Source organism: Zootoca vivipara, chromosome 11 (genome assembly GCF_965207765.1).
Source record: "Zootoca vivipara chromosome 11, rZooViv2.hap1.1, whole genome shotgun sequence".
NCBI lineage: Eukaryota > Metazoa > Chordata > Lepidosauria > Squamata > Lacertidae > Zootoca > Zootoca vivipara.
This window is the reverse complement of record NC_142594.1, coordinates 54,917,692-54,930,862: the sequence shown is the minus strand read 5'-3', so window position 1 is coordinate 54,930,862 and position 13,171 is coordinate 54,917,692. Positions and strand designations below refer to the sequence as shown.

Here is a 13,171-nt window from a genome sequence, read left to right as displayed (position 1 = left end):
TAAAATAGATAGTTCTTGAGTATCATCTTTGAACAATACTGTTTCATGATCCTATTCAAGTTAAAATTGGGTTAAAATTTAATGAGGGATAGTTCCCTTTAACTATTGTCCGCTGAGAATTAATAGGCGGCTTTATCATTGTTATTGATTGATGTCACGGCGTGTCTAAGTCTTGACGCGTAGTAACAGAATTTAGCTACATTCTTAGTGCACTCTGGGTTAAAATCCGCTAGTAGGTATCTAGTAAGCGTTTCTGTTGAGCGGCCTGGTAAGGTTTTTAACAAGGGATCAATTATTATCAATTGACAGTTCCATATATTCTATCAGCTTCTTCTGCCATCCATCCACTGTTGGTATTTCTTCATTCTTCCGATTCTTTGCAAGTAGAATTCTTGCTGCTGTTGTGGCATGGAGCTTCTTTGCCGCCAGAGCAAATTTGACTACCGTACCAGGTGTGTAATTTGTGGGTCTTTATCCGCCAAGATCTAAGTCACTTCATGGGGGGGAATTGACCAGAGAACCAGTGAAGAATAGGCGATAAAGAACTTTCTCTGGGCATTGCATATATGGGAGAGAGAAAGATGGAAATATGGGAAAAATCAAATGGAAAACCAACCTAGACGTCCATTTTAGTGTCCTGTTCAGAAGCCAATGCACACAAGATCTTGGAAACACTTGGGGAACAGTCTGAGCCCCCCTCCCCCCCCACTTTCCCAAACGTAGGCAATGTGGGTGTTTTAGGACGTGGGCACATTTTGCCCCCCAATTCAGGGCACAGAACCGCCTTCAGGTCTGCGGCTGGAGCAGGTGACCTTGAGGCTAGTTTCCAGACCGGCCGCTTGCTGAAAACAAGAGCTAACATTCTCTGCGGTAATCTTTGTCGGCAAACACGAGGAGATGGGGCCATAACACACCGCCAGGCCCCTTCTCTGTTTACAGCAAAAAATCCAGACCAGAGATAAGGAGACGAAAATAAAGCCTAGAGACGATTGTCTTTGCCTAGCTCCCCTTTTCTCCACCGCCCCCCCCCCCAAGCAACCTGCTGCTTGGATAACAGGAACATGGAAGCTCTGGTCCTGCAGAACATCCAGACACTCGCCGGCTTTTTTACCGGGTGTGCTTTAAATTAGGAACTTCTTTGGTTTTCAAAATATCCAGAAGCCGCATTTCCATACAAAAATTACAATAACAAGGCTACAAAGAAAGGAGGCTCCAGCTAAACATCGGGTAGCACTTTCTAATGGCAAGAGCTGTTCAACAGCGGAGGCTGTGGACTCTCCTTCCTTGGAGGTTTTTAAGCAGAGGTCGGATGGCCACCTGTCACGGATGCTTTCGCTGAGATTCCTGCATTGTGGGGGGTCAGACTAGATGACCCCTTGGGGGTCCCTTTCAACTCTACAGTTCTGTGGTTGCTGCGATACCGTCAATAGCACAAATAATCACGACGGCACTGTCCAAAGAACATCTGGAGGGGCCCTAATTTAGCAGCCAAAGTCGTTTGGTCGCTGGAAGTTGGAAACCTTTGGCAATCTATTGAGAAGGTTAAGGGGGGATATGATAGCCATGTTCAAATATATGAAAGGATGTCATATGGAGGAGGGAGAATGATTGTTTTCTGCTGCTCCAGAGAAGCGGACACGGAGCAACGGATTCAAACTTCAAGAAAGAAGATTCCACCTAAACCTTAGGAAGAACTTCCTGACAGTAAGAGCTGTTCAACAGTGGAATTTGCTGCCAAGGAGTATGGTGGAGTCTCCTTCTTTGGAGGTCTTTAAGCAGAGGCTTGACAGGCATATGTCAGGAATGCTTTGATGCTTGGCAGGGGGTTGGACTGGATGGCCCTTGTGGTCTCTTCCGATTCTATGATTCTATGATTCTATTGCAGATCACCCGGAGATCTATCAGTAGATCCCACTCTGCCAGCCCCCAATCTCTACCTGTTTCCCGTCTGCCGGGTCGGCACCCAAGTGTGCAAAGGCTCTCGGAAGAGTTTGGGGGCGAGAAATGAGGTCACCGCGAAACCACTTCCTGGCAACCACGTTCCCTTGAAAGCCAGCAGGTGGAATCTCCTTCCAAGTTAAAAGGTGCATGTAGAGGTCAGGGCGTTCGCTACCGCTGTGCCCTTTTTAAAGTGCGAAAAACAAAAGACCCCCTCCAAACCCAATACTTCAGCGAAGGCAAAGGGGGAGGGTATCCCTTTGCATGGAGATGCTCTTTCTGGAGTTCATTTCCCGGCATCCCTAAGGAGGGAGGGGGAAGCTCCCTGGCCAGCTGCTGCCAGCCAGTGTAAACAAAACTGAGCTAGGTGGACGAGTGTTCTGTTACAAGGCAGTGTTCCAGTGTTCCTAAGCTGAAACCCAGCGCTGTCGACAAATTCCTCCTTTGGACCGGCAGCCTCCTCTTGCCAGGTACAGGAATAGCTCGGTGGGCAGAGCACGAGCCTCTCAATCTCAGGGTCGTGGGTTCGAGCCCCGCGTTGGGCAAAAGGTTCCCGCATTGGAAGGGGGTTGGACTAGATGACCCTTGGCTCCCTCTTCCAACTCTATGGTCCTGTCAGATCTTTAAGGCAAGCCCCAATTGCTAAGTGCACTCCTGAGATCCGGAGGGAAGGTTGACTACAAGGGCAGCAGCTCAATAGCGGCCCCTGCAGGTGGAGGAGGAACGAAGGAGGAGCGCCCGCCACCATCTGCCCAGATGAGAACAGGCTCCTGTGCCCACCATTCATGGCTGGCTGCTGCACAGTATATCAAGAGTTTGCCACAATCAAGTCGTTTCCCGGTGCTTCTCTCCCATAAAAGCTCCCAGAGGGCAGAAGAGGTGGGCAGTTGGTTCAAAAATCTGCATCAACTTTCCACATTCTCAATTTACCGCTTCTTTCTCTGCCTCCTCCCTGAGCCTCGGCTCCCAAGTCCCCCGGTTCCCAAACTACACTTCAGTGCTTGAGATCGCCTACGATCAACTTATCATCCCAGCCGAACTGAACATTTCCCCTTCCCTCACACAAACTAGGCTGCAAGCATTCAGGCAGCTCTGTTCTCAAAGCCGCTGGAAGGTTTGTGGCGTACGCCAGCTTCGGAGGCTTCCCACCCACAAGTGCAATGAGAGAGAGGTTGCCGATCGCTAACTGGACAAGGCCCAGCACAAGGGAGAGCGTTTGAGAGAACACGCAGAGCTCAGGGTCAGGTCACACACTTGGCATGCTGAACGCCGCTGAGCAAGCAGCCAAGAAAAAAAACATCCACGGAAAGTCTAAGAGCCTTCAGGGGAAGGAGACCTCGCTGTCAGCCAATTGCTTTTCTTACCCATCATAGAATCATAGAGTTGGAAGAGACCACAAGGGCCATCCAGTCCAACCCCCTGCCAAGCAGGAAACACCATCAAAGCATTCTTGACATATGCCTGTCAAGCCTCTGCTTAAAGACCTCCAAAGAAGGAGACTCCACCACACTCCTTGGCAGCAAATTCCACTGCCGAACAGCTCTTACTGTCAGGAAGTTCTTCCTAATGTTTAGGGGGAATCTTCTTTCTTGTAGCTTGAATCCATTGCTCCGTGTCTGCTTCTCTGGAGCAGCAGAAAACAACCTTTCTCCCTCCTCTATATGACATCCTTTTATATATTTCAACATGGCTATCATATCACCCCTTAACCTTCTCTTCTCCAGGCTAAACATACCCAGCTCCCTAAGCCGTTCCTCATAAGGCATCGTTTCCAGGCCTTTGACCATTTTGGTTGCCCTCTTCTGGACACGTTCCAGCTTGTCAGTATCCTTCTTGAACTGTGGTGCCCAGAACTGGACACAGTACTCCAGGTGAGGTCTGACCAGAGCAGAATACAGTGGTACTATTACTTCCCTCGATCTAGACGCTATACTCCTATTGATGCAGCCCAGAATTGCATTGGCTTTTTTAGCTGCTGCATCACAGCAGAGATCCAACGTCCATTGAAAAGCCAGATGTCAATAGGAATCAGGACTCAAACCGTGGATTTTAGACACACATCCCTGAGCATGTACAAAGTGCCTTTCACATGGATAGCTCTCTTAACGCAGGCAATCAAGCAGTTTAGCAATGCAGACTAAGCACAGAAGATGGACCGGTTCTAACCCAACACCACTTACGAGGCTTTGCAGATTAAACGCTTTATATAAATACCTTCAATATATACATCATCGAAGTTGGAAGGTACCCCCCAGGGTCATCTAGTCCAACCCACTGCAATGCAGGAATAGGTAGCCGACCAAGCCTGCAACCCTGGCATTATCAGCAGCGCGCTCTACGCAACTGAGCTATGTACGGCTCAGAAACACAAGCTGAAAATCAACCGGATACCAAAGAGACGAGAGGGGTTATTTCCCAGGCAGGGCTCCTTTCCGACTCCTAGCAACATCCCGACACAGCCGGGTCGCTTAAGAGAGAGCGGAGAGCAGGCTGCAGCCAGCTGAGACAGGTGGCTACAGCAGTCACTGCCGAAAAGCGGACTTTGGCGAAGGTTTTTACCTGGCAGGGCATGGCCGGGAAGTTTGGCAAACCCGCCGAGGACTCCATTGCCAGCTGGAGGAGGTAGAGCTAGGAAAACAGGAACGGCCGAGAATCCATGCAGGCGGCAGGTTTCAGGACGGTGTGAGCCCTCCACAATCAGCCGGGGAGGTCAGATAGCAAAGGAGGCTGAGAGAGCCCAGGGAACGCGACAAAAACAAGAAAGCGGCTTTGACAGAGCAACACTTCTTGTGCAAAAGGAAACGCCAAGTCACTATAACCGACAAGACTTCCTTTCTGCGCTGCAAACGAACCACCGCAAAAAAAAACCCCCACACACAACCTTGTCTCTTGAGAAAAAGAAACCGTGCCGAACAAAAAAAGGCTCTTCTGCTCACACAATTTCTGGTAGCTAAATACACACACACACACAAACTCACACATGTGCACTCCTAAAAATTTACACTCTCAGGTTCATTCGCACATTACTTAACTGCGGATATGAGTTGCATGCAGGGTTTGCTAACCTCAGGGACCAGAGCTGGTTTTGAGAATTCGATTCCCTGGGTCTATCGACAGGCGGGACCGAGGAAGCGTTTGCACATCTGAGTTGGAGATCAGTGCACCGTTTAGGAATCGTAGGTACCGAGATCCCAAAGGGGCAGAAAAGACTGTATGCGATGGCAGCTGCACGGATGCTACTAGCCCAGAGATGGAAAGAAGATGAAGTCCCTGCCAGAGAAGAACCATAGAATCATAGAGTTGGAAGAGACCACAAGGGTCATCCAGTCCAACCCCCTGCCAAACAGGAAACACCATCAAAGCATTCTTGACATATGCCTGTCAAGCCTCTGCTTAAAGACCTCCAAAGAAGGAGACTCCACCACACTCCTTGGTAGCAAATTCCACTGCCGAACAGCTCTTACTGTCAGGAAGTTCTTCCTAATGTTTAGGTGGAATCTTCTTTCTTGATGTTTGAATCCATTGCTCCGTGTCCGCTTCTCTGGAGCAGCAGAAAACAACCTTTCTCCCTCCTCCATATGACATCCTTTCATATATTTGAACATGGCTATCATATCACCCCTAAACTAAGCTGGTTGGACTTTGCCAAAATGGCAAAACTGACCGGAAAGCTCAGGAACCAAGGAGACCAGAACTTTAATAAAGAATGGGGGGAAATTTACAATTTACTGGAGAGACCACTGTAAGAAGATGAAAACATTAGCAGGATTGCAACAACGCTTGTAACATGGAAAATAATATGGATAAAAATGGAGAGATGCAAAAATTGGATGATGAAATGATATGCAGTTGAAAAGGCTGATAATAGGACCCACTTCTTCTGGGGTTTGATGAGTGAGAAGGACAGGGGAGCCTTTAGCATATGCACCGCCGGGGTGCAAAAATCTGCCCAGCCCCCCCCCACCAATAATTGAGTCTGACAAACGCCACCGTTGTGAATGACACGCTTCCTCTGGCGTGGCGCGCCTTTGGTAAATGAGCGCACGAAGTCGATACATTTCAGTAATACCTAGGTATATATGTCTTTTGTTTTTCTAGCTGGATCAAAATTATTTATTATTTCATAACAGGTAGATAGTTATGTCGGGACGTGGGTGGCGCTGTGGGTTAAACCACAGAGCCTAGGGCTTGCCGCTCAGAATGTCAGCGGTTCGAGTCCCCGCGATGGGGTGAGCTCCCGTTGCTCAGTCCCAGCTCCTGCCAACCTAGCAGTTCGAAAGCACGTCAAAGTGCAAGTAGATAAATAGGTACTACTCCAAGCGGGAAGGTAAACGGCGTTTCCGTGCGCTGCTCTGGTTTTGCCAGAAGCGGCTTTGTCATGCTGGCCACATGACCTGGAAGCTGTACGCCGGCTCCCTCGGCCAATAATGTGAGATGAGCACCGCAACCCCAGAGTCGGTCACGACTGGACCTAATGGCCAGGGGTCCCTTTACCTTTACCTAAAGAGTTAAGAGCCTAGGCCAGGCATAGGCAAACTCGGCCCTCCAGATGTTTTGGGCCTACAACTCCCATCATCCCTAGCTAACAGGACCAGTGGTCAGGGATGAGGGGAATTGGTAGTCTCAAAACATCTGGAGGGCCGAGTTTGCCTATGCCTGACCTAGGCAGCTTCAGCGGTGGGCGCCCCCCCCCCCCGAATTTGGCCCCTGGGTGCCCCGCACCCCCAAGTAAAGACGGCCCTGGAGGAGGACAGAAGAGGGTAGGAATAGGTAGGAAAGACTCTCCTGAAACCCTGGAGAGACAATTCCCGTCACCCTTATCTAGACGGACCATTGGTTTGAGCCCCTAAAAGGCAACTTCCTGTGTTCCTACGAAAGCCCAGCCTAGCTCTTTGTGGCTTTCAAGAACACAAGCTTCCTGGTGTTGGGGACTTGGAGTCACCTGCCACAAGCTCTTTTGACCATCACCTCTGGCACCTGACCCATGCCGGCCATTCACTTGCCTCTGGCCCCATCACGCAGCCGGGAACCTCGAGGACCCCCCAAAGCCTGGCTGTTTTGGGGCTCTCCCAGTGAGCCACTGAAGCCTCAGACTCGTAGGAAAGGATGGAGCATGGAATCATAGAATTGCAGAGTCGGAGGGCACCCCGAGGGTCATTTAGCCCAACCCCCTGCAATGCAAGAATCTTCTGCCCAAAGCGGGACCCGAACCCACGACCCTGAGATTAAGAGTCTCATGCTCTACCGACTGAGCCATCTCAGTCCATTCCTACGTATGTACGAGATTAAAGCTTGCCAGGTTACACAGAGTCCAAATTCCCAAGTTTGGCATGTCCGTTTTACTGCTTAACCCAACAGTCCATACCCGGGTCTCCCCTCCCCCCCCAAAAAAATATTCTGCATTATTTGGTGCAAATGGATTTACAAGATTTTATTTATTATTACTGAACGGCATCGACAGGCGTTGTTAAAGAAACTGAAAATAAGTGCCACTTAGCTTGGGCTCAACAGCCAGGGGGGCCATTATTCAACGAATCTGTCTTGCCGTTCATTAGAGCTTTTTAGGGCTAGTCATTTTGGCGAATCCTTGGGTTAGTGGCCTTTTCCAGGAGGAGGAAAAATAAATAAAAGTAAGAGCCTCCCCAGAGCAGCAGCCCAAAAGCCCGTCAAAAGGAAATAAATTCTCCCTGAGGAAGTTTTGCAATTCCCCTTCTCCCTCAGTTCCCTGCCCTCTTGCAAGAAATTGGGCAAGAGATTGGGCAAGTGGTGATTAAACAACCTCGCTCACAAGGAGAAGGAGGGGCCAGCCAGGTCGCAGCTTGCCTGCACCTTGCAAAAGGAAATCCACATATAAACACACACCCATTTTCTTCCTTTTACAATGTCATCCTCCAAGCAGGTGGCAAGGATGAGGGGGAAGACGAAAGCACAGTGCTGGCTTTCTCACATATTTGATACAAGAGACACCCAGCCCTTTCGCCAGGGGTCAGCAAACTTTTTCAGCAGGGGGCCGGTCCACTGTCCCTCAGCGCTTGTGGGGGGCCGGACTATATTTTGAAAAAAAAAAATATGAACGAATTCCTATGCCCCACAAAAAACCCAGAGATGCATTTTAAATAAAAGGACACCTTCTACTCATGCAAAAACATGCCTGATGGGCCGGATTTAGAAGGCGATTGGGCCACATCCGGCCCCTGGGTCTTAGTTTGGGGATCCCTGCCTTTTGCCATGCAAACAGCCTCCCCAAAGCCACGGCGTCGTTCATCGCACGAACTTCTCTGCATGAGAATTTGCTTCGTGGCAGTTTCCTGGGGGGGGGGGTCTTACCTCAGATCAGCAGAAAAAAAACAAGCCTTTACCCCTCAGATGTATAATCGAAAAGAGGTGAGACGAAAGGAAAAGGAGGAGGAGGAGGGAAGAGGAAAATGAGCAATTGCTAATTATGGGAATGATACCATTAGAAACTCAAGATATATAAGCTGGGTGCCAAATGCCTCCTTAAACCAAACGGCTCTTTACAGCTTAAATGGAATCTCTAGTAATTATGCGTCTCTTCGTTTCTCAATTTGATCCTTTCACATGGTTTTCCATGTATTGTGTTATTTCATGCATTGTGACTTGCAGTTATTTTTATTGACAATAGTTTAGTAATTACCTGTTGCAACTGTGAAGGCCGAGTTTGTGTTTCATTATTATCTGCTGATGTCTTGAGAGTTTATTGAGCATCACAGTCGTTCCATTTTAAACTATGTTTTGTTATAACTTTCTGTATCGGATCAGATTATTATACGGTGCGAGTTCTTCGCTGTATGTTTTGCCGCTGCAAACCGCCTCCCTGAGAGCAATATAGAAAGGCAGTACACAAACTGAAAGTGAAATGAACTTTTGGGGCAAGCCAGCTTTAAAGTCTTTCTTTTCAAAGGGCAGATTGGCTGTGATTGATTAGCAGTTAAACATCTGGCTAGTTCAGATTGCTAACTCGAGCTCGGTTAAGAACTTCGAGAACCGAAAGACTAACTTGATCCAGGGACGTATCTATTGGCCTATTCCGATCTCTCTTCCTTAATGACGGCACGGACCATTCATAATGTAGGGACCATTCATAATGTAGGGATGCAACTGTGAGCAGGGCAGTGGGTGGATGGAGCATGGAGGATGGTAAGCAAAGACAAGCGACAACAATTAACTAAAATGTTGTTCGCTGCAGGGGGCTGGACTAGATGACCCGCGCGGTCCCTTTCCAACCCTACAATTCAGATTCTATTACCCCGGTTCAGCTTTAAAAGGTGCGCTAAGGATCTGGAACCGGCAGGTGGGGGGGACCTTATTCGGACTCCCCGGAAGAGGAAGAGAAAGTCCCCCTTGTGCTCGGCAAACCAGGATCTGAAAGAACCAGCCATCCTTTCGATTCTTTCACCGAAAACACTCTCCCCCACCGCTTCCTCTGCTCCCTCCGCCCAAAACAAAGAGGCAGGTTCCTGATTTCGGTAGCTCTCAGACGCCTCTGCGGCTGCCTCCAGATGACACGCAAATGTAATTGTGTCGCCGTGCTGGCCCTACAGAGCAGAAGGACATCGATCAAAGCAGGTGAAATGATACCTGGCGCTGCAAAGCTCACCAGGTTAAGGGTCCGTTCCCTTCCACAGAGGAACTGATCAGCAGTTCTCGAACTGTGTTATGTTGTTGTGTTGTGTTGTGTTGTGTGAGCATTGGAACACCTAGAAGGGGGTAGGAACAAGATCATAAGGGGCCGTGGGTGGGTTGGAAGTTTCCAGCCAAGCTTCTAGCAGAGAATAAAACTCGCATTCTCTAGATATGCGCAACTTCTGTGTTAGAAAGTCAGATAGGATAAGCTAATTGCCAAATGGCACCTGCCCAGGCTCCGTTTCCCCCCTCTGCAATGGCATTTATTGCTATTACAGTCGTACCTTGCTTGTCGAATGTCCTGGAACCTGGACATTTTGGCTCCCAAACGCCACAAACCCGGAAGGGATCATTCCAGTTTGCAAAGAACGTCCTTTTGGACGTCCGGGGGGGCTTCCGTGGCTTCTGATTGGCCTGCAGGAGCTTCCTGCAAGCCAATCAGAAGCCGCAATTTGGTTTTCGAACGTTTCGAAAGTCGGACGGACTTCCGGAACGGATTCCATTCGACTCCCAAGGCACGACTGTATTTTTCTTTTCTTTTCAGTTCACTTCATTTCTATACCGTTTTGTATTTTTAAAAACTCACAGCACATGAAAACAGCAAACACAACAATCCAGGGGGGGGAAACCAAAGTCAAGCTTCGAGGAAAATATTTCAGGTCCTTCTCTAAGGGACATTTGGCCTTCCTTTTATTCATTTACCTGCTTAATTTATAGAGCTGCCCCATAGCAGAAGGACTCTATGAAGACAGTGGGGTGTAGTGGTTAGTGTGTCAGACTAGGACCTGGGAGAACAGGGTTCAAATCCCCACTCAGTCCTGAATCTCCCTGGGTGACCTTGGAGTCAGTCGCAGCCTCTTAATCTTTCTGAGGGGGGGGGGGGTGAACCACATACTCCTTGGAGCATGAGTAGGCAAACTAAAGCCCGGGGGCCGGATCCGGCCCAATCACACCTTCTAAATCCGGCCCACGAATGGTCCGGGAATCAGTGTGTTTTTACATTAGTAGAATGTGTCCTTTCATTTAAAATGCATCTCTGGGTTATTTGTGGGGGCCTGCCTGGTGTTTTTACATGAGTAGAATGTGTGCTTTTATTTGTGCAGCACAGGAATCCGTTCCTTATCCCCCCCCCCAAATATAGTCAGGCCCCTGACAAGGTCTGAGGGACAGTGGACCGGCCCCCTGCTGAAAACGTTTGCTGACCCCTGCGAGGATAAGGTGGGCTATAATTAATAATAATAATAATAATAATAATAATAATATATTATTTATACCCTGCCCATCTGGCCAGGTTCCCCCAGCCACTCTGGGCGGCTTCCAACAAAACATACAGAAATCAAACATTAAAAGCTTCCCTAAACAGGGCTGCCTTGAGATGCCTTCTGAAGGTCTGGTAACTGTTGTTCTCTTTGACCTCTGGTGGGAGAGCATTCCACAGGGTGGGTGCCACTACCGAGAAGGCCCACTGCCTGGTTCCCTGTAACTTGGCTTCTCGTAGCGAGGGAACCGCCAGAAGGCCCTCGGCGCTGGATCTCAGTGTCCGGGTACAATGATGGGGGTGGAGACGCTCCTTCAGGTATAAATGCAATAAATGAGCTCTTCTGCTGACCTGCTTAAGAATGCTGGAGGGACCAGCCAGGTGGAGATGTCAGTCGGCAATCTGGCACCCAGAGATCTCTATGTGGTCGCAAAACACGCCTGGCTCCTGGCTAATTTCTAACACTAAGCACCAGGTGGGAGGGATGGCGAGAAGCAGACCCCTGTTATCCCAGCCCAAGTGAAGAAGAAGAGATGCTTCTTCTGCCCGGTTCCATTTCTGTGTGCGGTTTTAGGAGGGGCTCAGAAGTATCTGTTCTCAGTTCCCTTTCCTACGGGTGCCAGGATGGGATCAGTAATCACAGCCAAAATGTTTGCACACTGCAGCCGAGGCAGCCAGCGTGTATTCATGACCGGCTGCAAATATGCCTCTGCGCTTCACTTTGGAAGTGGATCGTTGGAAGGGAGAATTTCAGAAGGAGGTCCAAATTATACAAATTTGAGAGTCCCTGTCCTAGAGAGAGAGAGATGATGTATAGATGGTACCTAACACTAGTAAAACTAGCTAAAATGTATAGAACGGGTAGTAAACTCATAGCTGCCAAGTCTCCCGTATTCCCCGGGAAACCCCCATTTTTCTAGCTGTTCTCAGCTGAAAAAACGGATTATTTTTTTTGTTTCCCCCCCCTTTTATTCTGGCGCGGCGGCCATTTTGGAACTGGGCAGAGCATGCTCAGAAGTGACTTTTGATGCGGCTCTGCCCAGTTCCAAAATGGCTGCAGTGGGACTTCTGGCGCGGCGGCCATTTTGGAACTGGGCAAAGCAGCATCAAAAGTCGCTTCTGAGCATGCTCCGCCCAGTTCCAAAATGGCGGCAGCGCTACTTCCGGTCTGCTACTTCCGGTCCGGTCCCTTATTTCTCCCACACGAACTTTGTAGGTATGAGTAAACTATGCTGGAAATGTAAAGATACAGTGGTACCTCGGGTTACGAACGCGATCCGTTCCGGGTCGCAGTTCGTAACCCGAAAAGTTCGTAACCCGAAAAGTGCCCGAACCGCCGTTTTGCACACGCGGCGAAAATACTTCCAGGTTTGCGAAGTTCGTAACCCGGGTTGTTCGTAACCCAAGGTGTTCGCAACCCGAGGTATGACTGTAAAGATGGTGAATTTTATCATATGTGGTGGACATGCGGAAAAGTTAAAAGATTTTGGGAAATGATATACTGTACAATGATTTGAAAAAGATGTTTAGGTATACCTTTCCCCCCCAAAACCAGAAGCTTTTCTATTAGGACTAATAGGAGAGGAAATAGCAAAAAGAGACCAGAGACTATTTATGTATGCTACAACCGCAGCAAGGACTTTATTAGCCCCAAAATGGAAACTACAAGAGATACCGACGATTGAGGAGTGGCAGACGAAAATGATTGAATATGCAGTTAGCAAAGTTGACCTGCGGGATCCGTGACCAGGGAGAGACAAAGTACCAAAGGGAATGGAGTAAATTCATTGACTATACGGAGAAGAACTGTAGAAGTTTAAAGACACTTGCAGGACTGAAATAAATCCTACGAACTAGTTTAAAATGTGGGTAAAAAGGAACTGTGAGAAATAAAGCCGAATGACGGGAGGGAGGAAAGTCATAGCTCGGCAAAGCGAAATGAAATGAGATGGGTGAATATAAGATGAATTGTATTTAAAAACATTTTTTTGTTTTTGTTTTGTTTGATTATTTGGAAAATTGAATAAAAATTTGAAAAAAAGGAAAAAAGGAAGTGGATCGTTGGAAGGGAGAATTTCAGAAGGATTGCCACCGCCCTCGTGCCAACATCAGGGGAGCCGCCGAAGCTAAGGGGTCCGAAGGCCTGAGACAACCTACCTCGAGGCGCACTGGCGCCACGGAGAGGGAGGAGAAGGAAGGTCCCAACCTCGCCGCTGAAACCACTACCAATACCGCCACTGTCAATGCCACTGCATTTAAAATAACTGTAATAATTCCCCCCCTTTTTAAACTTTTTTTTTTTAACAGTGACACACCACCCGAGTTATGCTC

At 48.6% G+C, this 13,171-nt stretch overlaps 1 protein-coding gene across 5 annotated transcripts in view; it reads right to left on the bottom strand.

Moving 5' to 3' along the window:
* Positions 1–13,171, bottom strand: part of NBEAL2 (neurobeachin like 2) — a 191,056-nt gene that overhangs the window by 133,051 nt on the left and 44,834 nt on the right. Inside the window, exon 1 of one of the 5 annotated variants that reach the window (XM_060281003.2) lies at positions 4,498–4,698. The exons of the other annotated variants lie outside the window; for them this stretch is intronic. Coding sequence (XP_060136986.2) covers positions 4,498–4,545 — 48 coding nt within the window. The 5' untranslated portion in view covers positions 4,546–4,698. Of the gene's footprint in view, positions 1–4,497; positions 4,699–13,171 lie in introns of those variants that run through there. 5 annotated transcript variants of the gene reach the window in all.